Genomic DNA, 27,524 nt, shown 5'->3' with positions numbered 1-27,524 from the left:
GAAGCAACCATATTGGGCCCCTGGTTGTTAGCAGAGGCAAAGACAATCATTCTTATGGATACTGGGGCTAGAAAGAAAGCAAGGAAGGCAAGAGTGAATACTGGTGTGTTGTATAAACTAAATCGGGTCCACTACTATCACCATTTTACATATTATGCATTTATTTGTTTACCTGAGCTAGTTTGGTTGGATACTGTCCAGAAATATACAAAAAAAAAAAAATTAAGGTAATACAAGAATCCCATTTTAGATAAAAGAATATGAGGCTCAGAGTTTGTAACTTGGCTAAGTTCGCATAGTTCACAAGTGACAGTGCCAAGTTTCAGGCTACTTTTGCCTGTCTTTAAAGCCTGGGCTCCCTGGTTTATACCATGCACGTACTCTTTCACGTATTATGCTAATAGGGTCTCCGCTATTTGAAATTACATTCCTTACTCTCGGTATCTTTGGTGAGTCTATCATTCAATCAAATTAGCCATATCCCATAGTACTTTCACCAATCTGTGCTGCCCACATTGACCTTAAATCCTTTGAAATTTGTAGTCCTTTAATTGTATACCACTGTCTGCTGTTCAGCATCTTACCACTGTTGACTTACCAATCTAATAGCACCTTCTTTAAGGTAAGGGATCTACACTACATATATTTACATCTAGTACTTCTTATAAGATACAGTCTTAACTCAGTCTCTTCCTTGAGTAGACTGCTAGAAAATGATGCGCTAGAAACTAATAGGCACCAAGCAGGTGGGATTCCACCAAACAAAACTTTGTTTTGAAAACAGTAGGTTAGAGAAATCATAACCTTATATGTCCCAGGCTTCTATATCTGGATGGAAAGAAGTTGAAGATAGAAGTAAAATAATCCTTAACAACACAAAAAATGTTATCTCTTAGGGGCTTATGAGGATATCATCAAAATAGTACTGTTAAAAATGTAGGAAGTGGGGGCGCCTAGGTGGCTCAGTTGGCTGAGCATCTGAGATCTCCGAGATCCAAGATCTAAGATCTCAGTTCAGGTCTTGACCTCAGGTTGTGATTTCAAGCCTCACTTTTGGCCCCACGCTGGACACGACCCCGCCTGACCCAAGATGCTGCAGGTGCACCTCCTATGCTAGAAAGGCAGAGGGAGGAGGAATAAGGTGGCCTTCCTGCTGAGAGTTTGCCTGGTGGAAACTCAGTGCCTGGATGAGCATCCTGGGGTCTCAGATAAGTTGACACATTGGTGTTAGAATAAGTTCACCCTGAAATATAAATGTTTTGCAGATTCAGGCCTTTCTGTGCAATATCCTAAGTCAGGGCCTGTTGATCCTTCATCCACAGGGAAATAAAACTTGAATTGTTCAATCTTCCAAATACACTGCACCAAGACACATTGCAGGTGTGGCTGCTTTTGTGTCACATTTGTGTCATTAGGTGACAGAAAGGAAAAGTGGCTTATCCAGGCCCAGTGTTCTGGCTGGTGAACATCTGAATGATTAATAGATTGACACTTGAAAAAAAAATGTAGGAAGTGGAACACATACATAACTACACTGCTTAATTCTTCCCTCATTACCTGCGTACAACAATTCTTAGCTCATAGATGTCTTGGTCTTATTTATAATTATATTAATCAGTCTGGGTCTTTCAGTATTTTTTTCATTGTAATGGATTAGGAGCCCCATTGCCTAGCAGCTGGAGAAATACAGAAGTACAAGTTAAAAGCCATTGAAATTTTTAATCTAGTTGTCTATCCAAACTACTCAAGACAAAAAAAAAAGGTATTTTTTCAAATATTGGTGAGAAAACAACTTAGAAAAACAACTCAGTTTAAGTTGCCTTAATATTTACTACTTTTTCTTCAAACAAGCAGTTGATGTAAAAAATAATAAAGTCAAATAAAAGAACAGCATTTAATTGCCCCCCTATTATTTCATAGAAGCCCATTTGAATTCAGGTGGTCAACACAAACAAAATTATGAGCATTCTGCTGATCAGAGACGTCAGTGACACTAATCTATTGCTCAGTCTGGGAGAAGATCCAGGCCAACATTCAATAAGTCTACCTACTACTAAGTAAGTAAATTCCTTTTTGTGTAATAATTACTTAACTCCAAATTACAATTATTTTTGAGTCAGTGGTCTTAGAATGGCCCTTCCTAACATAATCAAGAATTCTAATTAAGAAATGAATGCCTATGTCTTTTTCCTAACATCCCCTGTGATCTATATAAATGTATCCCTTTTTAAGTTGACAACAACTCATTTGCAGACATCGTTATTTAAACTTTACCTCCTTCCTCCACCTTAAACATTAGTGAATAGTGTAAATCCAATAGGAATTGTTCTGAGTCTTTTTTTTTTAAGTTTATTTATTTTCAGAGAGACAGCATGAGCAGGGGAGGGGCAGAGAGAGAAGGAGAAAGAGGGAGAATTCCATGCAGGCTCCACATTGCCGGCACAGAGCCCAATGTGGGGCTTAAATCCATGGACCATGAGATCATGACCTGAGCCGAAGTGAAAGGCTTGACTGAGCACCCAGGCGCCCTCAGTCTTTTTTCTTTTCTTTTCTTTTCTTTTCTTTTCTTTTCTTTTCTTTTCTTTTCTTTTCTTTTCTTTTCTTTTCTTTTTGAGAGAGAGAGAGGGAGGGAAAGAAACAGTGGGGGAGGGGCAGAGAGAGAGGGGGAGACAGAGTCTGAAGTAGACTTCAAGCTCTGAGCTCTCAGCACAGAACCCTACATGGGGCTCAAACCCACAAACCATGAGATCATGACCCAAGCCAAAGTCAAATGCTTAACCGACTGAGCTACCCAGATGCCTCCAAGTTTTGAATCTTTTTGAGTTGTGTGTATGTGTTTTAACTCTCATACCTGAGCTTATGCTGTTGTGGGTTCTCTGCTTACTTCTACCAGGCACTTATTCAAGGTTTCATAATCACTCTCATACAGCGTGGCTGATCTACTGGCCAGCAAACATTCTAGTAAAAACCTTAGTCAGCCGTGGATGTTGACACGTGCTTTAGGATTATGATGTACAATATAATATGGTCCCCAAAGTGACTTGCTAATGTCCAGGATGATTGATTGATAGGTGATTAAAATCCCTGGTAAATCAGGGCACCTGTGTGGCTCAGTCAGTTGAGCATCCAACTCTTAATTTTGGCTCAGGTCATTATCCCTGGGTTATGGGATTGAGCTCTATGTCAAGCCCCACATCAAGCCCCTTGTCGAGCTCCACACTGAGCTTGGAGATTAAGATTCTCTCCCTCTCTCTCTCTCTCTCTCTCTCTCTCTCTCAAAATAAAATAAAATAAAATAATAAAATAAAAATCCCTGGTAAGTGAATATATTAATATAAGCAAGAGGTATTGCTCTCATCCTCTATCACAATTACATTTTTCCCAGCCCTTTAAAATTACTTCCCTCTGCCTGATTGGACCCACTTTAGGAAGATGATATATCTAAGTGCCCTTTGCTACATAAATGCTCATCTTAGGTGAAGTCTCTGAGACTTTTCACTCTTTTAGTTTTACCTAGGGATAAGTGAGCAAGATCTAATTAGGTAATTACTCCCTTCTCCCTCAAAGAATAACAATCTTAAAACCTCTCTCAGTTGAACACATTGACCCACTTCTCTACCATGGTTTCTTCTTCCTTGGTGGAGCTGAAATTTAGGACTCATTTACTCCCTAGAATACCTACACAGAACGTACCAGACACAGGGATAGTGACTATGAAGTCTATACTTGGTAAATGCTTGGAACTTGTGTAGAGTCCCCCACCAGTCAGGACTAGTGAAATGCCTATTTAGCAAATGTTCTCTAACCATGAGAAGAGAAGGAAATAAACAACAGAATGTTTGCAATACACTGCATCACAGCCACTTCTTCCTGATGAGCTAACATGGGGTTGAGGTGAAGGTATGTAACTCTGCTTCACTACATATTCAATGTTACTTTAGTGTAGTTACCATAATTTAAAATGTTTGTGTTCTCCAGACTGTCTAGAATGTTCACACAACGCAATAACTGGTTTATTTACTAGTTTACATGTGGTTTCCATTCCTTAAACATAACCATTTTAACGTAGTGATGTTTCTAGGCTATGTCTTGAGATACCACCTTCATTTGCCTGATCTTTAGCCAAGCTGACTAGTGGATTCACATCACTGACACTATCCACATAGTTAATGTCAAGTCCAGCAATCCCATCCTTATACCTCATTGTTTTTCTACATTAGCTTTCCAAACCCCAAGCATCCATCCTTAAACTGTGAAGAGAACATTTTAAAAATATACCTTTACCTGAGCATGTGGGTGGCTCATTCAGCTAAGTGTCAGACTCTTGACTGCAGCTCAGATCATGATCTCACAGTTCAGTTCATGAGTTCGAGACTTGCATCAGCCTCCATGCTGACAGTGCAGAATCTGCTTGGGATTCTCTGTCTCTCTCTGTCTCTGCCCCTCCCCTGCTTACTCTCTATCTCTCTCTAAATAAATAAATAAACATTTTTTTAAAATTAAAAAATATAAATATATCTTTACTTTTGAACAAAAAATGAAATATGTTTTAAATAAGTTTTCTCTTTGTTTTTCTAAGAGTAGTAATCACCATTGAAAGAAAGATGCTTAAGCATAAATTGATTTTAAATAAATTTTAAATAAAGTACATTTCTATATCTTATCTATTCAAAAACAAACAAGACTCCTCCCAAAAATATGTGGATATGTGTACACATAATTGTGTAATTGAATTAAAAGGAAACTGAAACAACCACCAAAATGTGAACAGACTTGCATGTGTGTGGTTAAACAAAAGTAATAAGAAAAGGCAGATAGAGACATATTATCATATTTCCTTCTCAGACCTCTAAAGCGTTGCGTTCTGACCAAGAATACTTGATTTACGTAATACTTTGTAAGTGAAAATAAAAAGGTAGGCTTCCATTATTGTTTGGTTACCTAAAAGAATATTAATAATGCTGACTTTCACCCAATATAAACCCAGAACTTTGCTTATGTAACCACAGAAATTCTCGAGACTTCAAAATGTTTTTCTACCCTCCATTGAAACCCCACAAAACCAGCAATTCAAGGCTGGCTGTTCTGTCATATACACAGGTGGAGTATATCGGCAACCAGCTCATTTGTCTTGACTGGTCTTCTCTGACCACTTACCTAAGTCATCGGCTCCTGAAGGGACTAGAAATAGCAATTTTGTTTTAAAATAATATAATTATTAAATTAAAAAGTTAGCCAAAGAAATGTTTTAAAACTGTGCTTAATTTCTATCAGTGGAACTTTTATAATTAATTGCACTGACCAGGTCTGTCTTTGATCTTAGCAAAGGCACACTTTCAAGTGATTTTCTCAATTCAGAGGAACTTAGAAATTAAGAGGTCCCAAAGGAGCATAGATAGCTTGGGTAAGTGAAATTTTCCTACCCCAGAAGGTAGTCTCTACAATGAATATATACCTCACACTCTCACATGGATACTGGTCACAACAGAAAATGGATTATTTGTTTTGCTGCAATATGAGTTTATTTCAGATTCTAGTTAGAATATAGACAATACTTTATCCATGGGAAAAAATATGGTCAAATATGGGGTCTCTCTGATAAGAAGGTACAGTCTATACTCTCTAAATTTCTTAACTACTCCCTTAATTCCCCTCCTCTATCACATTTAAGACAATTTTACAATGTTTTAACACTATATTTCCATTAATACTAATTGGGATGGCTTGGAATTTTTGCAGTTTCCAGAAATATCAAGGGTTTCTTCTCCTAGCTACATTTGGGACTTCTGGACTCCATACAGCATCATAAAGAACACCTGCTATTCAGTCTGACAGCTCCCTAAATGCCCTGGTTGAGGAAGTATTTGGGTTCTCACAGCACCAGTCATCAGGGGCTACAGTTTTTCCAGATTATGTTCCAGGCACAGGTATGTAGGCATAAATAACAGAAATTTCCAAACATGGAAAAATGGACTGTTAATAATTTAGATCAGAAAAAATCCTGATAGAAAATATAGAATGAAATCTCTCAAAAGTTGTAACAGTCAATAGTTACCATGAGAATGGAATTATGCTTTTGGAAATGAAGAGTAGGAAATGCGGAATGATACCAAAGAAGGAGAAAGGACTGGAGTCACAAACATTGGGTGTGCATCCCACTCCCCACCCCAGCCACACTCTTTCTCTGTTCTGAGACTTCTAACAGGTTACAAATGGGGACCAACCTCAGGACCTATTTCATGGGGCTATTGTAGAGATTAAGTTAGACAATGTAGATGAAAATACAGTGGGTATTCAGAGAGAGAGAGAGAGAGAGAGAGAGAGCAGGCAGACACAGAAAGAAACAAGGAGACTTAGTTTTTACATGACCCTAAAATTCATAGTTCAAAACAAAAAAATAGGTATTGTCTAATTTCCTTCCTTCCTTCCTTCCCTCGTTCCTTCCTTTCTTTTCTTTCTTTCTTTCTTCTTCCTTTTCTTTCTTTCCTTCCTTCCTTTCTTCCTTTTTCCTTCCCCCCCACACCCCCATCCTAAGTTTTGATTCTCTTTGGGGAGTTCTGCTTTAAGTCATTTGATTTTACTATTATACCCTTGGAATCAAGATTTAATTCTCCCACCTAGGACATGATTGAAAATAAATTATAACAGTGTTATTAATATGACTATTAATATAGCTAATTTAGTAGTAATATTTTGTCTTTTGTAATTCAACTAAAATAATGTTAACAACTTTTAAAGCAAGTATTAGGTGAGCAAGCAGGCATAGGCTTTTACTTCTTTAGTATAACGTACAGAACCTATATTTTCATCTATAGTGTCCAAAAGTGATCAGAGTACACAGTAAAAATAAATTCAATAAATTCTTGTTTACCACACTAGAAAATTAAAAGGCCCTCCTATATCTAGTACTTTATAACTCTGTCCTTATTTTTATTGCTGGTATCTGGTAACTCTTGTGGATTTAAACAACATCAACAATTTTATAATAGACAACAGTGAGGATAACAGACTAAATTAGAGGAAACCAGAAGAAGTTAGTGCCAAGAAAAATAATAGAATGATTATAGATACAGAGAATACTTTTCATAGATCTACTGACCATTTATATTTCTTCTTATGTAAATTACCGCTTCATTGGACATGCAATCTTATGAAGAATTTTATTATTTTTGATTCATAGAAATCATAGTTCTCAGCCAAACTGAACTTTTCTCCAAACCAACATTCTTTCCAGAAGCTAACTCCAAATAGACTATTAACTGTGTTCCTTTTGGGCATTTACCTTTTAACTCATCTTTTCAGCAGTAAAATAAGTACGATTATTATCATGATTATGAAACAATGGTTAAAAGTGTTTATTACAGCTCTGAATTATATAGAAAAAGAAAAAATGAAAAAAAAATACTGTATAGCTGGTTTCCAGCTTTGATAGAGGACTGTGAACACCAGTCATCAAAAACTAGTAGTGGCTGCTGGAGATAATTGATCCATTGTAGCAAAGCCTTTCAGATCAAGAAATGTTTGAAAGAGAGAAGGTCAGGGAACAATTAGAAGGATATGGGAAAAAAATAAGGAGAAAGGAAACTGGGAAGAGAGAAAAGTAAAAAGGGAAAGAGAGAGAAAGAATATGAATCTCTTGTCCAGTTTCATAGGTTTATTAGATCTTTAAAATAATTTATGCAGCAAAAATGACTAGTTTAAAGGAAAACTTAAAGTTTCTCTAACTTGTTGATAAGAAATATAATTAATTTATATTTTCCATTTACTCTGGTATTACAAGAGATAGTTTGGAAAGAACTATCTGCCAAAGGTTGTTAGAAAGAACAGATTTCAAAAATCGTGGTTTCTCAGGCTAAAGCAAATGAGACTGAATGAAAATAGCTTCCTGTGGATATGTTGGAAATGAAGTAATTTACCAAACTCTGAAACTCCCATTTGTAACACACGCACAAAAAAAATCTTTTCCTCAAGTAACTTGATGCATATCTCTCTCCCAGAGTTAATTATAAACTTTGGATTATTTTAGTCCACCCAGAGATTTCCAGATTTTAGTTTCTCAGAAGCCATCTTGTTTTGAATCAGAAACCTAACACCAGATTTTATATTCAATGGTCCCATACCACGTCTGGCAAAATGGCTTTAATACACATTTTAAAGTGTGATATTCAAAACTAAACCTTTCACGATGGCCGAGGTACACTTCAGGCTACAAGTAATTTCTTACAGGTTATATAAGCTTTGAATTTCATGAACAGAGAATATTTCTTCCTGGTGCTCATGATTTATCCTTTCTTTATGCCTAGAACATTTATTCTTTAACTGATTTTTAACTACCTTGTATTTGATTAGTTTATCTGCTCTTGTACTTAACTATGTTCATTAGTTAAAAAGTTTTGTCATTTTGTCAAAATAGTATTAATATCTCTTTTAAAAAATGATTGATTCAAAAAACGATTGATTCATCTATTTATTCATTAAAAAAATTAAGTCAGGGGTGTCTGGGTGGCTCAGTCAGTTAAGGGTATGACTCTTGATTTCAGCTCAGGTCATGATCTCATGGCTTGTGAGTTTGAGGCCCATGTCCGGCTCCACGCTGATAATGCAGGGTCTGCTTGAGATTCTGTCTCCTCCCTCTGTTCCTCCTCCGCTCTCTCTCTCTCAAAAATAAATAACTTTAAAAAATTAACCTTCAATAATATATTAAATATTGTGTCAGTTTTTCAAATTTATAAATAGAAACTATTTTTCTAACATACAGCCTCTAAACAATGTCATTTTAAAAAATGTCACTTTACCTCAGGTCTACAGTATTTATTGAATGATCATAATTCTTTTTTTTCTAAAGATTTTTTATTGTTAAGTAATCTCTACACCCAACATGGGGCTTGAACTTACAACCTCGAGATCAAGAGTCACCTGCTCTATCAACTGAGCCAGCCAGGAATCCCAAATTGATCATAATTCTTGATTCATAACATACTCTCACTATTTTTCCATGCCCATTTTGTGTTTGCTTGTTTATTTAATGATAAAATTACACTGATGGAAACATGACCTAATACAAGATCTAGATAATTGATAACATACAACTGGTTATATGTTCATCCTTATGCCTACCTTTCACCTCCCTTCACTTAAGGTTACTTAGGTCTTACATCTTCTCTTTCTGTACATAGTTTTATCATTTATATTTTTTTCTGCAAAATATACATTATTTTTCCATTGCTCTTTACTTTATATAAATAGTACTGAGTGGATCCATTTTGGACTTTTTTTTCTTTCAGTATTATGTCTAAGATACATCTATATCATTTTATAGTTGTAATTTGTTAGAGTTCTGAATAATATTCCATTGTCTTGCTTATGGGGATTATTATAAATTTCTCTACATACACATACAAGAGTTTATCTTGGGTATAGAAATGGGAGTGAAATTGCTGAACCACAGAATTCATCAATATTGAGCTTTACAAGATAAACTTTTTTCCACACTGATTATATTAGTATAGACTTCCATCAGCAATGTAGAAGAAATCTTCTTGATTCACATACTGTTATTCAGAAAAATGAATTTCCTGTCTTTCCTTCAGGTGAATTTAGAACAAACTAGACAAAATTGAAGAAGTAAACCAGTCTGTGGTGCCTGAATTTATTATTTTGGGGCTTTGTAATTCATGGGAGCTCCAGGCCTTTCTCCTGGTGATATTTTCTTCACTTTATCTTATCACCATTTTGGGCAACATCTTCATCGTGTTCCTAATTATTGCTGACCTCATCTCCACTCTCCCATGTACTTTCTGTTAGCCAATCTTTCATTCATTGACTTCTGCCTTTCCTCAGTCACTACCCCTAAAATGATCACAGACTTTCTCAAGGAAAACAAAACTGTCTCCTTTGAAGGCTGTATGTGTCAGATTTTCTTTGGACATTCTTTGGAGAGGGTGAGATATTTCTGGTTGTGTCAATGGCCTATGACCGTTATGTGGCCATCTGCAAGCCACTCCATTATTCCAGCATCATGAACAGACAAATGTACATTGGGTTCGTGGTGACATCATGGATCATTGGCTTTGTGCATTCAATAAGCCAACTCACTATGATTATAAAGCTGCCCTTCTGTGGGCCCAGGGAACTGGCTAGCTTTTTCTGTGATATTCCATTGGTGACCAAGCTAGCCTGCATAGACACCTATATCCTAGAAATGTGGATAAATGCTGACAGTGGGGTACTGGCAACCATTTCCTTCATTCTATTGCTAATCTCTTACTCATATTCTGTTTACCATCTGTCTTTGCTCTAAGGATGGGACATTCAAGGCTCTCTCCACCTGCACTGCCCACATCACAGTGGTAGTGCTCTTCTTTGGGCCTTGCATTTTTACTACCTGTGGCCACTCAGCATCACCTGGGTGGACAAATTTCTGGCTGTGTTTTATGCAGTCATCACACCTCTCCTAAATCCGGCCATTTATGCTCTAAGGAACAAAGAAATCAAAAATGCCATTAAGAGATTATGTTAGCATATGGATTTCTGTATTTCAGGGCCTCATGTTAACAGAATGTGTACTATAAGATCTCTAAATTAGCCATACCTGTCTTATTATTTGGTACTGGGAAGCGTTCCCCAAGTCACATATGGAAACAGATAACAGTTTTATGTCAATTCTATTTTATTCCATAATCACTTGCTAATTACTGAATACAAAATGATTTCCTGTCTGGAAAATTTGGCCAGTGTCTATGACTATGATGTTGGTTGTGCTCCAGAATAAGTTAAAATTAATAACAATGTTAATGTTATTTACTACTAGTCGTGTTGCTACTTCAGCACCTTATCTTAAAATTTCCTGTTAAGCTAAGCATTTCTTTGAGCAAAGCACTTGACATAGATCTCTAAATTTTGATCAACAGGTCAGTGTATGGAATACTGCTCTTTATTTTTATAATGGGTAAATTAGTCTCTCAATTAGTTAAAGCTCTAGCTACCTTATCTGAAGAGACCGTTGGAAAGGTAGTAACTATTATTCATCATCCTCAGAAAAAAAAGAATCATAATCATAATCTGAAGAGAATGTTGTCCCCGCAACCTCATATTTTAGCCATCTGTGAAACAATATGATTCTCTTCAGAAGATGAGCTAATTTAAATACAAAGATGGATATACTAACAGCCTTTAGGGATTTTGCTTCATCTCTTTTTATTTGTAAATGGGTTAGAAAGTTCATTATCTATATCAGATTAAAGCAGGGAAAAGTGTTATGAGAGTGAGGTCAAAAAGTCTGATTTTAGAACAAAGTATCCATTCAATTATTCAGGGTTCAGATGGCCTGCAAGCAACTGGATTATATACAAAGTTTGTGAATTGTTCATTACTACATATAATATAACTGATGAGGGACAGAAGCAGGGAAATGTTCACCTTTAGCCCAGAAGGCTGATCTGTAGCCTGCATAGTTCCAATACGGATCAAATACCTGCTAGTTCCTACATTCTTAAAGGGTCTCGTGACTGCCTGTACATCTCGCCAATAATTAATATCAAGCTGAATAATAAGCACCAGAGAAATCTTGCAAAAGTAATTTTACGGGTAGAAATTTGAAGAATACATTTATGATCTAATAGTCCTTGCAAGGCCCCTCCCCCTTACACACTAAGCATACAACCACCAGCTTCATACAGCAAAAGTGCAGCCCTTTCTGTCCTCGGGTCCTGTCCCAGGCCTATAATAAAAGCACTTTTTGCCCTGAAAACATCGCAAGAATTCTTTCTTGGCCATTGGCTCCTAGCTCCACATCAATAACTTTCTTAAGAATTCTTCCTACTCTGTGTTTCAAAAAGGTATGCAAATTTTCATCTCCTTATCTGAAACCCATGGATCCAGATATACTTCAAATTTCATATTGTTTTTTTTAATGATGAATTGAGCAGAAATTTTGTTTCCAAGCTCATCAAAGATGATTACAAACACAAATCAAATATCCTTTTAAAAATGTTCCCAATTAAATCAAAGGTACATCATCAAAGTAAAACACTTGTGACATTAAGAATTCATTTAGGCTGTAGTACTTTCACATTATTTTGTTTTTAATCATTTGCAATGTTCTGAAGGTCACATTTAAACATTTTGAAGGCAAGAAATAATGTAGTGTTTTTTTAAGGTACAACCAAAACTATAAAATAGAGGAAATTAAGAAGACAATGACCAAATCTGCTTCATACACAAGATGGAGTAATCTAATATACATGAATCTTTCCAAACAAGGTTGCTAAAACACAGCTCTCATGATTAGAGAGAGAGATTTAGAAAAATCAAGACATCATTTGATTAATAAAGCCTATTCTTCCCCCAATTTTCTACTTGCTTGTATTCATTTACAAACTGTAAATTCATGAGAAAAGAACAAGTTTTGTTATGGTATAAAAATCTTGGGGGGCACCTGGGTGGCTCAGTCAGTTAAGTGTCTGACTTCAGCTCAAGTCATGATCTCACACTTCATGAGTTGGAGCCCCACTTTGGGTTCTGTGCTGACAGCTCAGAGCCTAGAGCCTGCTTCTGAATCTGTGTCTCCCTCTCTCTCTGCACCTCCCCCGCTCACACTCTGTCTTTCTCTCTCTCTCAAAAATAAATAATCATTAAAGAAAAATCTTGGGGAAAAAAAATTACAAATATTCAAATTTTTAACAAAAATGTTTTCCTTCCCAAAATGTAAACATCCATAAAACAAACATAATATTCCAGGTATAGAAACACTAGTAATTCACTTATGAAAGATGTGTATTTGGTGGTAACATTTTTAAGTATAAAAGCACTTTACAAAACAAATCAGGCCATTATTATTTAAAGTCTACTCCTTCACCCAGTTTCCTTTATCTGAGTAGACACTCATCAATTTCTGTAGAATTTAGGCTCTAGGACCAGGCCACAGGAAAGATCTGAAATATCTAAAAGTCATTTGGCTGGAGAAAAGTGTTTTTTTGAGACAGAGACGCAGTCATTCATCACTTTGTGCTTAAGAGCCTTCCTCAGCAAACTTCTTCCCTACAGTCTTTAGAACAAAGCCTAGAATCTGGGCTCCAGGGGTTGCTTCCAGCTGGAACACCTACCAGCAGGGCATCTTTACAGGCATTCTACATGCAGTACTATTGAACTCTGCGGCCACCTGCTGAGACCTTGATCCTTCCCGTGTCCACCTCCTGCCAGAGCTGCTCCGCCCCCCAACCCCTCTGCTCTGAGGGGCATTCATGCTGGCCCAGGAAGATAGCAGTGCTACTGGGCTCCTGTGCTCCGAGAGAGGGGACCGGGCTCCAAATTTCAAATTGTTTTGTAAAGGTAACATGGTCCTGTGTATTTCTGTAATATTCCAAAAGATGGGGTCTCAGGCACAAACCCTTATATAAAATAATTATTATTTCTGTGTATGTGGACACATATACCTATAACCTTCTGATTTTTTTTTGTCTTTTACATGTCTGCACATCAATATGGGTATCTATTGACTTGTCTTTGAATCCACCGATTCTTTCTGCTGTGTTCACTCTGTTTTTAAGTCCACTTAAATTCATAATTTCATGTTGCTTTTACAGTTCTAAAATATTTGGTTCTTTCTTCGATATTCCATTTCTCTTAAAATTTTTATTGTTTTCTCCATTTTTTTGGCTTTGTAATCTCTTTCTTAAAATATACTTTTTTCCCCTTTACTAATTTCAACAATTGAGCCACCCTTGTTCTTAACTATTTTCCTCTTAATTATGAGGCATACATCTCTGCTTCTTTGCATATTCCTATTTTATGTATTTTAGGCACATTTTTATAAAAAAAATCATACAGATCTGACAAAATATTCCTCCAGAAACTATTTACTGTTTCTTCCATGAGGCATAAAATGTTAAGTTATAATCACTTCAATCCAATCAAGTACTGAGCTTATTTGAATCGGATTGTAATTTTTACAAGTCTCAGTATACTTCTGATTTGTGCCTGCTCCTTGGATATATCCCTTCCAAGTCTTATTTTTTTAATGGGTTTTTTTGTTGTTGTTGTTCTGTTTTGTTTTTTGAGAGCTCACGTGCACAAGTGGGGGAGGAGCAGAGAGAGGGAGAGACACAGACTCTGAAGCAGGCTCCAGGCTCCTAACTGACAGCACAGAGCCCAATGAGGATCTGAACCCTGAGATCATGACCTGAGCCTAAGTGATACACTTAACCTAGGAAGCCACCCAGGTGCCCCTCCCTTCTAAGTTTTAATTATGATTTTAATGGTTCTCTTGTTCTTCAGTCTTAAAGATTTTAGGTGATTCAGTTTTGCCCTTCAGAATTTTTTTTAAGATTTTTAATTTGTACGTAATCTCTATACCCAATGTGGGGCTCAAACTCACAACTCCAAAATCAAGAATCAGCACATTCTGGCTGTATGACTGACTGAGCTAGCCAGGTTCCCCGTTCTTCAGAATTTTTGAGCTTAGAAATTTAGTCTTCTCTCTTCCCCGCTCGCCTTAAAATTATGGCAAATTCTTCACTCAGAAATCTGACTTTATGTTTGTCCTTTTCAATGTATTGTACCCAATAAGAATCCATTACAAATATAAATATTAAGCAACAAAGTAATAATGAACAGGAAAAATATTAAATATTACTGATTGTACAACCAGAAAGAATCACAAACACTCAGGACAGAGTCCTTTTATACTCTAGCAGTGAATTTGTCTTGGTCTTCTTGTTATCAAAGCAAAATATAAATTAAATTAGTTTTGCAATTTCTACAGATTATACACACAAATGCACAAGCTCATGTATACTTGAAACCAATATCTTGAATAAGAAAAGAGTTACCCAAGACAAGTTACTAGAGAAAAATTGTCAACAAACAGTTTGGACAGAATAATTATTGGATAATAATAATATCAGCCATTAAATGATCACATTAATATCTATTTGACATTTAAAGAATATTGGCTGGTCACAGACATTAAGTCAGAATTTCAAAAATTGTGAAATAAGATATATAAACATAATATATATTCTATATTTATAATAAAGATACATTTTTCCCTGCCCTAAGCCAACTGGAGATGGCATGAGTCCATTGGAATTGGGCAAGCAAGGGTAAGAGTAGCAGCCACAGGCCAAATATATGAAACACGCAGTTTCTGAGGCTCTCCCTCTTATTTTCCCACCCATATATTTCAGTCTTTCCTTATTACACTACCTTATCCATATTCTATTAACCTCACACTCCCTTTCTGTACCTTCTTCCTCCAGGAACAAATGGGTATCTATTTAAATACTCTCTCATATATTTTTTTGTTTTTTAGAAAACAATAAAATGGAATCATTCATATCCCAGGTTTAAATTGAAGGAAAGTTGTATAATTCATAGTTCCCTCAAAAGTTTGAGTATGTTAGCTCCAAGTTGATTAATTTGAATCCAGACAGTCTAATGTCTGAGGCCATGCTTTCAGCAGATTCTAAATCTATAATCTAAGCTTTTCATCAACTTCCCATACTTTTCCTAGGGCTTTAATTCAGTTTTCAAACAATTTGTTAACTAGAGAGTTAATCTGATAGTTCAATGTACCCTCACAATCAGTGATCTATTCTGAATATTATAAAATGGTAACTTTAGGAAAAAACAACCCCAAATTTTGTATTTTTTTAACATTTATTTATTATTGAGATACAGAGAGAGACAGAGTGTGAGCAGGGGAGGGGCAGAGAGACAGGGAGATACAGAATCTGAAGCAGGCTCCAGGCTCCAAGCTGTCAGCACAGAGCCTCACACAGGGCTCGAACTCACAAACCGCGAGATCACGACCCGAGCCGAAGTCAGACACTTAACCAACTGAGCCACCAGGCACCCTGTAAATTTTGTATTATTATTTAAGCATTTGTATTACTTGAAGTTGTCTGGAAATGCATAGAGTAACTTGTCCTCTTGTGAATTATTTAGGAGATCATTCTCAAACTCAGGAATTGACTACTCAGTCTTTTCATTGCCATCTTCATGTCCTTGTTCCTCAATGTGTAGATAATGGGATTCAGAATGGGTGTGATCATAAAGTCCAAAATGGCAAGAAACTTATCCACTGGCACTGTGGGGAATGGCCACACATAAACAAAGATGCACGGTCCGAAGAACAAAACCACCACAGTGATATGAGCTGACAGAGTAGAAAAGGCTTTAGACAAACCACCTGAGGAACGTTTCCATACAGTGACCAGAATGAAGATATAGGAGATGAGCAATAAGAAGAAGGTGCCCATGGAAATGAACCCACTGTTGGCAGTAACCATGAATTCCATTCTGTAGGTGTCTGTGCAGGCAAGTTTGACAAACCAAGGAAGGTCACAGTAAAAGCTATCTATCTCATTAGGACCACAAAAAGGCAAATGGACAACAAAAGCTACCTGGACCACTGCATGAATGAGGCCAATAACCCAAGCACCGGACAGAAGCAAAATGCACATCTCTGGGCTCATGATAGTCAGGTAGTGGAGGGGCTTGCATATGGCCACATATCTGTCCAAGGCCATGGCGATGAGCAGGATCATCTCGGATCCACCCAGGACATGAAGGGCAAATATCTGGATGACACAGCCCTGAAAGGATATGGTTTTGTACCCAGAGTATAGGTTATGAATCATCTTAGGAACTGTTAAGGTAGAAAAACACAAATCAATGAATGAGAGATTGGCTAAAAGAAAGTACATGGGGGAATGTAAGAATGGGTCAAAGGTCACTGCGAACACAACCAAGAGGTTTCCCAGAACAATTGTTACGTAAAACACTGCAGAGAAAGCAAGGAGAAAATGCTGCACTGGTCTATAGGTAGAAAGTCCCAGCAACACAAATTCAGACACTGGAGAGTAATTTGACTTATTCATTGACCTTGTGTTACCTGAAAGGAACAAATAAAAATAATTACAAAAGGATGCACCAGAGCTATTGAAAGAAACAGATATCACTGGGTTTCAAATTCTGACATTACAGAAAAAATTTCACTCTTGGTCACAAAAGTCCTTTGAAAAAAAGTCATACAATGATTTATTGATTTAACAAATGTTCATTGAGCAGCTACCATGAAGACCTATGTACCTGGCACTGTGCCACATTCTGGGATATAATAATATATACCCTGTCTTCATGTAGTTTATAGTCTAGTTGTGAAGCTAAGCATTAAATAACTAATCATATAAGTGGATGATTATAATGGTGATAAGTTATTTGAAGAAAAGAACAAAGGGCTATGAGAATTATAAGAGCTCACAGCAGTGCCATCTGCTATGACCTGGAAGAAGACATTTGTGCTAAAATCTAAATGATGAATAGGAGTTAAATAAGTGAGGAAAATAGGAAGAGTGATCTACCCAGAGGAAAGATTTGGGAAATACTCATTTAGGATGAAGAAACAGAACAATTTGGAATAAACAAACAAATAAATAAATAAGAGTCTGATCAAGGTAGAGTCCTCTACCCTGTGTAAAGAATTTGGTCAATATCTTAAAAGTGACAGAAAGCCACTAGGTACAGCAGTGAAATAATAATATTAGTACTTTGAAGAGTTTACAGTAGCTACAAAGTAAAGAATGTCGCACAGTAATCCCAAAGCAAGAGAGAGATCTATTAAGAGTCTATCAAAGGACCATTTCAAATCAGTATAGAAAGGGTAAATTTATCAATAAATGGTGTCGACACAGCTTACCAAACTTGGCAAAAGAAAATTAAATTCCTTACCTTACAACAGTAAATAAAATGCATCTTAATGGATATTTAAATGACAAAAGAAACAGGAAATAGAAGAAATATAGGCTTACTTTTAGGCAATCCTTTGTGTGAGAAAAGTCTTTCTAAACATATCCCCTCATGTGCAACTCATGCAGAAAAAAAAGGACACCTACAGATTCAAAAATTTTAATCTTCTATATAAACGTTTTATGAAAAAAAAACAAATGTGGGAAATACTTGTTAAATATAATGATAAACCAAATTTTAAGTGAACAAACACATAAAAACTTGGACAGAATAATAAATATAAATAGTCATCACATGAAGAATAGTCATAGTCACTAGCAATCAAAGAAATGTAAATAAAACAATATGGAGTTGCTATTATGTATGAATAACTGAATAATATATCATCAGTGAAGCTATGATGAAACAATCTCTATTATTCCCATTACAAATTCATATAACATCTCCAGAATACAATTTCAAACTACAATTTCAATCAAATATCTTTGAATTGCCTTATGACTAAGATTCCCTAAACAGGAAATTTTGTTTAAGGTAATAAGAACAGATGAGCCAAAAAATGTACCTATTGGGCAAATGTCATACAATTATTGAAAAAAGGAAAAAAAATGAAAATAGCCTAAATTCAAATGAGGAATTAAATTATGAATAGTATACCCAAATGGGAAAGGCATTCAACCTTAAATGTACAAAAATATGAAAATGTTAATAATAAACCTTTATTTTAAAAGAACAGTTTACAAAAGGAAACTGAATTGTATTGAATTGAATGTATTGAAAACATTTTTAATTATGCCTAGAAAAATAGAAATAAAAAAACAACAGATTGTTGAGCTCCGTGTGTATGTGTGTGTATGTGTATATATATATTTGTATTTATATATATATATATATATATATATATATATATATATATAAAGTTTGAACCATATAAAATTGGTATTTTGATCGATCAAAAAATACTGAAATATCACTTTCACAGGAATCCAACTATTATATTAATTTTTTCTCTTATAAGATTTTCTAAACTACTTTCCCTTTTCACAACCAAACATATTGATGCTTATTCCACATGTGAATTGATTTCCACAGGTTCCCCACCCACCTGCACTGCTACCACCAAGCTTTCTTCCAGGCCCCACATCACTGACAACCATTCTTTCTCTTGTCATGACTTCTTCCTATGCCACTTCACATTATGCTCAGGGTATAGCCTGGCACAGCCCTGCACTGTGTATGCAGATGGGATCACCATGGACACTATATAGCTAAGAATAGTCTTGAGAGTTGCCAGGTCAGACAGAAATGGGCATCCTGAGGGTCATGGCATGGGATGGGTATTGGAGCCAAGAGGAAATACTACTGCGGTGATGCTAAAGGCCTTCTCACAAGGGCTCTTTATGGAGAACATGGCCAATAACTAAGAAAAATAGAGCAGAAATAAACAGAGATGTGGAACAATCACAGAAGTAAATGGCAATGGATGTGACATACAAGGACTGCCAGGCATTTTTATATGTTGACCATGTAGGGGCACCTAGGTGGCTCAGTCAGTTAAGCATCCAACTCTTGATTTTGGCTCAGGTCAAAATCTCATGGCTTATGGGACTGAGTCCTGTGTCAGGCTCTGTGTGGAGGCAGCATGGAGCCTGCTTGGGATTCTCTCTCTCCCTCTCTCTGCCTTTCCTCACATGTGCTTTCCCTCTCTCTCAAAATAAATAAAATAAACTTAAAAAAAAAAACCACAGTGGTATAGATCTACCAGAGGTGAAACTTTTTGCATAATAGAATCAATAGTATCTTTGTGTGTATATGCACATAAATAAATGCCTAACTTTTTAGAATTATTAATATAGTAAAATGTGATTGACTAGACATGACTTTAACTTTCTAAAATCCTTATTTCTGCCATTTAGATGCCTTTTACAAAGAATTGGCATTTGATTAAAAAAACATTGATTTTTGAAAATACAAAAGTGAAGGTTAGATCAGGGGAGCTCTGGGAAGATGGAGTAGATCCTGAGCTCTCCTTGTCCCATGTACACACCAAGATAACAGCCACATTAATACAACTAACGGAAAATAATCCAAAGATTGGCAGAACGGACTTACCACAGTTAATCATAGAAAGGAGGTCATATGGAAAAGGGTATGAGGGGCAGAAACATGGTCTGGAATCAAACTCCTGGGAGACTCACCACAAACAGAAGACACCACACACAGAGAGATGTAGGAGGATCAGACTCCTTGCCAGAGACACTAGGCATGCGGGACCTGCCCTGAGATGATGACTCCCCATAACAGTTGGCTGTGAAAACCAGTGGAGCTCACCTTCTCCAGTTTTTACAATCAATGGGACTTAACTCCAGGTATATTAAAAATCAGATGGTTTAGCTCTGGGAGAGCATGAGGTCTGTAGGAAACTGAGTGCCTGCCCTGAAAGAGCCAGCATATAACAAAAATCTGCAGAGAAGCAGCAGTTTGAAAAGTGCCCCTGGAATATACTGAAGGAGATTTATCTACTCATCTCAAAACACTAGGGCACATATAACACACATAGGAGACACCCATGAAGCACAGGGTCTGGTGAATAGGGGGCATTACGTTATAAGGCACTCCAATATCTCTTCTTCATAAAGCAACTACTTTCGAGACCAGGTGATGTAGCTGACTTTTTTAATACATAGGAATAATTCCATTTCCGGGTATTTACCCAAAGAAAATGAAAACATTAATTTGTAAACATGCATGCACCCCTATATTTATTGGAGCATTATTTATAATAGCCAAGATCGGGAAAGCAACCCAAGTGTCCATCATAGGTAGATAAGATCGGGAAAGCAACCCAAGTGTCCATCATAGGTAGATAATAAAGATGTGGTGTATATATATTTACAATGGGATATTAATCATAAAAAAAGAATGAGGCCTTGCCATTTGCAACAACATGGATGGACCTAGAGGGTATTGTGCTATGTGAAACAAGTCAGTCAAAGAAAAATAAATACCATATGATTTCACTCATATGTGGAATTTAAGAAACAAAACAAACAACAGAGAAAGAAATGGAAAAATAGACTCAAATACAGAGAATAGACTGGTTGCCAGAGGAAAGTGGTGTGGGGCGGGGTGGGGGGAAGGTAAAAGAGGCAATGGGGATTAAGGAGACACTTAACTTGATGAGCAGTGAGCAGTATACAGAATTGTCGAGTCACTATATTGTACACCTGAAACAAGTATAACAGTAGGTTAAAATTTTAAAATTTTAGAATAAAAAAGTACAAAACTGAAAATTCAAGATGCACAGTATGTTAAAAGGAAACATAGAACACAAAGTGAAAAAAATGGCATGAAACTTCACTAGTAAGTGATCAACTCTTTTCTCATCAACAATCAAAACTATCAATATAGCAAAAATTCTCAGCAAGGGGTCCATCTTGAGGTGCAACCTTTATATACTTATATTTTTAATACTATCTTTTGCTGGAGATATGTATATGAGAAAGAGAGAGAGAGAATGGATACATTTCTTGATTAAGTATGGAGATGATTTTAAAAAGAGAGGTAAAGGGAGCGAATTTACAGAGATAGAAGAAGAGGAGAAAAGAGAAATAGAAGTAAGCAATTGAGAGAGTAAGAGAAAAGAAAGAAGATGGCTTCTGGGAGAGTCCTCTGATTGGTTATAGTCCTGCTTAAACTCCTTTAGCGACTTCTATTCCTTCACTTGGACTCCTTCATATGAGGCCAGGTATCCTCTGTCTATTCCCAGACTCACATCTTGATTCTCCCCTATTCCCACAAAATACTCTCCAATTTTCTTGAACTACTTGAATAATCCTGTTTTTGTTAATGTTTGTTTGCTTGCTTGCTTGCTTGCCTGTTATGGCTGAACTGCTATGTGCACCCTGTACTTCTGCTGACTGCTTCTCATACGTGAATACAATTCATACAACGCCTCCAGAGGACAGTTTCCTCTTCCAGCTGCAACTGACCTTATTCCTTTATGTTCTCAGGCCATGCTGTGCAAGCATAATGTTTATGATACTACTTTGGCTATACTGTATGTCACTCCTACCACATCTATGAGTTCCCTAAAGAGACACAGTATGTTAGTAACAAATTCTGGTCCATTAACAAGTGTTCAGTAAATGTTTGTGTGCATAGATGAATGGATGGATGACCTGATAATAGTTTCTTATTATATACTACTTATATATTTTTGATCCTGTCCATAATATGGCTAATCACATCGACAAACCCCATAACCTGCCTGCCACTGTATCACAAGCCAAGAAAATGAATCCAACAAGTTAGGGGAGGGTCATTCAAAGGGTAATGTGAATCCCGAATTGACTTTTGAAGCACACATGTATATCTTATTTTAATTTTAACAAAAAGAATTGACAGGAGAGAGTCCAGCTAACACCATTTCCCACAGAATAACATGAGTCATAATTTAGAAAAGCTAAAGAGACCTAACAAGGGTGCCATCCTGTTGAAACCTGCCATCCTACGGAGGCTGCCCTCAGGGTCCACTGTCTAACTCCATGTCTTTGAGAGTTTAGGATGCACAGGCAGCAAGACTGGGTCCTGAACACTGTTGTTGATTGACATTCCCTCCATGAAACATTAAGTTTCAGATTTCTCCATTAACAACTTTAATTCCTGTCTTTCCATTCATCTCTGAATCCTGTCAGTTCAGGGCATTCCCCAACCTGACATCTTAAAGCACTCCTCACTGTAGCTCAGAGCTAGTTTCTTGCTTCTAATGAATCTTTTGATTGCTATTAAATGAAGCAAGAGCTAGAAACGGCAGTGGCAGATGAAGCTATGAGTGTTGTTGGCAATGTACAAACAATGACCTGGTGATGTTCCTCAGTCATCATCAACATAAATACTTTCCTTCCTTTTTTAAACTATCTCTAGCCTGAAATGTGGATTTATCTTGCATGTCCTTCTATTGACATCTACAGTTATCTCAGTGCACACTTCTGTCAATTCTTTAGATCATTGGCTATTTCGCCATGTGAAAATTTCCTCTCCCCAATAAAAAAAATAGTCAAAAAGTAAATAGAAAATTACCACTATCTAGCTGTTATACTATTCCTCCCTTTTTTTCCTACTCATCTTGATTAGTTCAATGATCAAAATGTTTATGAGAGTATATGCAAACTTTGTCTTCTAATTCCTCAAGTGAGTCTTCCCTTTATTACTTCTTCATCTTTTTAACAGGTTAGAAATAAGTGAAACACTTATGATATTTTTCAATTCTTCACCCTAATTTCTTTAGATTCCTAAGGAATTCCAAATTTCTAAAACTAACTTTGACATGCTTATACTGATACTCATGAAATCTGACCAAATGGGAAGGAGCGTGGGAGGATGGGTGAAATAGGTGATGGGGATTGAGCAGTGCACTTATGATGAGCACTTGGTATTGTATAAAGTGTTGAATCACTATATTGTACACCTGAAACTAATATCACACTGTATGTTAACTAACTGGAATATAAATAAAAACTTAAAAAAAAGAAACTGTCTCTTGGAAAATTATTTTTTCAATGTTGGTTTACTATATTATTCTATATCTCCCCCTCACTTCTGGAAACTTTGAAGTCATTATAGAATATATTCTTAGGGAATTTTATCTGGTGACAGTATTTGTATGTTTATAGAAGTCTTTGTAAAGAGATTTCCTTTGAATACATTCCCTATCACTGAGAAGTCTATGAGCTATGCAATAATCTCCAAATATCTCGTTCATGCCCTTGAAGAAGTTACAAGTATGAAATAAATATTTTTGTAATGTCTGTCCAGTGCAAAACATATCAAACCTTGAAAATCACATAGTAAATTTGTATATTGAATTTATATTTTTGACAGGAGGAAACAAAGCTTCTGTGCATTCCCCCATTAATTTTGTGGGAAGGAATAAAGTATAATATTACAAAGGAACACAGTGTGATTCTGGCTGTGGGAAGGCAGAATCACCGAAAGCCTCTCTCATTTCTGTTTTCTCTGCATCCTCCTAACTGACTCTTCTCACTGGCCCGGACTTGTGTCTTCTAAGATTCTGTGACCTACCAGACAAGTTATGATGCCTTCTACAAACCAATCCTTCTGTGAAAGTGTAGATATGCTCCTAATTATTTTGAATCCAATGATTTGTAAACTTCAAATGGCTTTCTCTACACTTGAATTTTCTAAGGTACTGAACTATAACTAATTCATCTAAAAAGTATAGTCTTCTCAAGTGAGACTCACACACATAACACATTTTCATTTCCAGAGGTGTGTTTGCTAAACATGACATGGCCAATAAAACATTACCCATCTTCATTCTTTCCCCACTCCTACCGACGCATGCTCATCACAAGCATGAAACCTGGAATACCTCTCTGGTGACACTTAGATTTCCCTATAGCTTCAAGGATAACATCAAGCCTGGAGTAGAAAATTCAGTTCTGTGTATGAATAAGTAAGTTTGAATAAATAGAAACAATCAGCAGAATTTACCTGTCCCAAAAGTATGGTCTATTCTTAGTGAGTTTTCAAAAACCTTCAAGGCACAGTCCAAAGCACTGTACCTAATAATCACTGTCCAAGTCATTCTAGGCCCCCCTGGAATAGGCTATGATAGAGGCACAAAAATATCTTCCTATAAATCAGGGTATAATCCAGACATATAGAACAACATATGCACCCTGAAACAAAAGTTTTCATTTCCCCCTGCTAAAAGTTAGCACCCAGGAGGTATTCAATAAATGTTTGTTGAATTGAAAAAGAGAGAGAAAATCCTTATGATTCAGGAATTTCAGCAGACTACCAACTTTAATTTTATTTTACTCACTTACCTGACCCCCCCCAAAAAAAATGAAGATAAGAAAAGGATATTAGAAAGCAATATCTTCAGATACGCCTGTGTCATTTTTAAAATCTTTCCACTGTGATGTCCTGTGGTTATTATTGCGATGTCACTAGACTAAGTTAGAGCTGCTCTAGCAGGAACATCAGCTCTCAATGACAAAACTATACTTTGGTGACCTAATAGTCCTCAGTCCATTCATCTCGGGAATTCTGCCTTAGAATCCCCATGGTCTGAAGAAAGGTGGAATATAGAAGTTTGGTACAGAGTAAAATTAAGTTAAAGGAAAACAAACATTTGTGCAACCAAACACACCTGGGGAACCCTTTAAAGGAGAATCAACATTTCCAGGCAGTAGAATGTTACAAGACACCTGTGAAACTTATCTCAGTGAACAGGAAATAGCTATTAACACATTCAATAAGCACACTTCAAAATTTATTGTGAAGCATATTCATAATGAAAAGGTTTAAGTGAGAAAGTCTGCACATGCATTCCCATTTTAATGAAGTTAAGTTTCAGGCAAAATAAGTTGACCAAGGTTACCCTGCTGATTTTGTGTAACTGATACTCAAATCAGAGATAGAGGAATTAACCACTACACTGTACCGTTTCCCTTTTATGTCATTGTTATAGCATATCAACAGGGGTTCATAGGTTTAGGTACCTTTTGAATTTTGTAATCAATATGACAAATATCTCATCACATATTCTTTTGACTTAATAAATTAAAAATAAGAATTTAGAGCACATCATTCACTTAAGGCTGGTAGCAGAGAACTCACATAACTCTGGGATTCTGCCCTAACATCAGCCACACTAAATGCCTGGAATGTTGTTCAGAAAAGAAATCTAAACAAATATAAAATTTAGTCTCACACATCTTAATCATGGGAATTTAAAGTTAGTAGAAGAATTAATTTTAAACACACGATTTCAGCTGAAATACGTAAATTTAATTGTTGTCAATGAAATTGCTATTAATCCTTTTCTGTTTATTAAATATTACACCAAGTTCCTCATAAAGCCTAACCTGGGGGAGCTTAAAAATAGATGAAAAATTTTGTGCATTGTTTAAACATCTCACAGGCACAGACAGGACATAAAGTCGAATATGATTTTTACAATCACACTTATCCAAAGTAAATGACTAGATGAGTAATTAATAGAAGCTAGTCCCTGAAGAATTACTGAAATCCATTTACAATTTTTAATTAAATAATTAATTAATTACTTTGTGATGAATGAAAGAACTGAGTGTACATATATCCGCTTCCATGAGATTATTATTATTATGGTTAGGAAGTGAGATTTCTGCCACCGGAAGAATTCCAGCATCAATGAATAATCATCTGACAGAATTGCCATAGGGTAAAATTATACCAGATAATTTCTAAAGCCTTCTCATACAGAAGGATTTATGAGTCCTTAATATAACTTCTCCTTTTAAAGTCTAATTAGTAATATACATTTGATAGTAAAACAGTGGTTGGAAAGTAAAATAGTTTACTCATTATTCATTATTGCTGAGCTGGGAAAATACATTTCAATAATCACTGATTTAAATATTACTTTATCAGATTAACTAAATGCAGTCATAATCCATTCATTCGATACGACAACAAAGGAAAAGTAGAAAACCTAGTCAATAAACCAATTATTTGATGTCCATGATATTAAACAGATGTTTTGACTAAATGAAGTAGTTGGTGTTGGATTGTGAAAACAGCCCTACACAACGCTCCATGCTCGCCTATGCTTTTTAGAGTGAGAAATATCAAAGGAATGATTACAACTAAACATGACCAATGTGGGAGTGGGGCAACATGGGTGCAGCCTTTTAGTCACTGATGTTTATTGACTATCTTCTGCTTGTTCATAAGAACAAAATGTTTTTGCACGTTGTACATCTCATACTGAGTGTAGAATACTCTCCATGGAAGCCAAACCTGTGCTTTCATGATTCAAGGTCTTCACAATTGTGCTTACTCAAAATTCTATTGCCTATTGAACTGAAAAGATGCCTGAAATGTCTATTGTAAAAATGGCTTCCTTACATTATGTCCAGAATCCATATTAAAATGCAAATATGTTACTTTGAAATATTTTTATATATATGTCCAGTTTATTCAATATTAATGAAAACATGGTAAAAAAAATTTTTTCAAAAAGTAAGAGTGTTAAATTCCCCTCACCTTCCCCAGTTTCCCAGAAGTAATCACTGTTAAATATGTTCTTATGCATCTCTTGAAAAGTTTTCTATTCATATACATTATATCCCATTTTTACATACAAGAGGAATCACACTATATATTTTGTGGTATTATTTTAAGAATTTTTCTAAGAGCTAAGCCTTGTATATTGGGAAACCAGGGAAGTAAGACATTAATCTCTAAAATTCCTACAAAACATGACATGAAATACTGCATGTTTGATGGACCTCCAAATCAAGTGGGAACTGTGGTATGGATATAAATAATTTTTCATGTAAAGACTGCAGAGGAAAGATTAAAGCCCAAGTAAAGAGCATTCTAAGTAGCCATATAGTAATAGAGGTAGAAGGCATGAGAAAAATATTGCTAATAATCCAGCTATAAACTTGGAAAGGCAGCAATATGAATTATCAAAGACAGAAATACAGCTATACTGTATCTATCTTTTCATAAGACTTTCACTCTAGTCCCCGGTATCAAAGAAGCACACTGTTTGCCTTGGATTAGTAGTCTTCCAAGACTTCAAGACTACACTGTATGTTAGCTAACTTGACAATAAATACATACATACATACATACATACATACATACATACATATTAAAAAAATAAAAAATTAAAAATAGAAATGTCTTGACTTTGGGGGCACCTGGGTAGTTCAGTAGGTTAAGCATCTGACTCTTGATTTTGGCTCAGGTCA

General features: G+C 36.0%; 1 protein-coding gene, 1 non-coding gene and 1 pseudogene across 2 annotated transcripts; 2 read left to right on the top strand and 1 right to left on the bottom strand.

The window, feature by feature from the left end:
• The first annotated feature begins 1,358 nt into the window (after nucleotides 1-1,358).
• LOC113597154 (small nucleolar RNA SNORA17) lies at nucleotides 1,359-1,493 on the top strand. The gene has a single exon (XR_003418013.2). It is a non-coding gene; the product is annotated as a small nucleolar RNA SNORA17 (small nucleolar RNA).
• Nucleotides 1,494-8,185: 6,692 nt separating this feature from the next.
• Nucleotides 8,186-10,777, top strand: LOC106969815 (olfactory receptor 4F4-like; annotated as a pseudogene).
• Nucleotides 10,778-15,941: 5,164 nt separating this feature from the next.
• LOC106969860 (olfactory receptor 4F6-like) lies at nucleotides 15,942-16,880 on the bottom strand. The gene has a single exon (XM_015066388.3). The coding sequence runs from the start codon at nucleotides 16,878-16,880 to the stop codon at nucleotides 15,942-15,944; it is 939 nt and encodes a 312-aa protein (XP_014921874.3).
• Nucleotides 16,881-27,524: the final 10,644 nt, after the last annotated feature.

Source organism: Acinonyx jubatus, chromosome B3 (assembly GCF_027475565.1).
Source record: "Acinonyx jubatus isolate Ajub_Pintada_27869175 chromosome B3, VMU_Ajub_asm_v1.0, whole genome shotgun sequence".
NCBI lineage: Eukaryota > Metazoa > Chordata > Mammalia > Carnivora > Felidae > Acinonyx > Acinonyx jubatus.
Note: the sequence above shows the minus strand (reverse complement) of the source record. Positions and strands in the feature narration are given on the sequence as shown.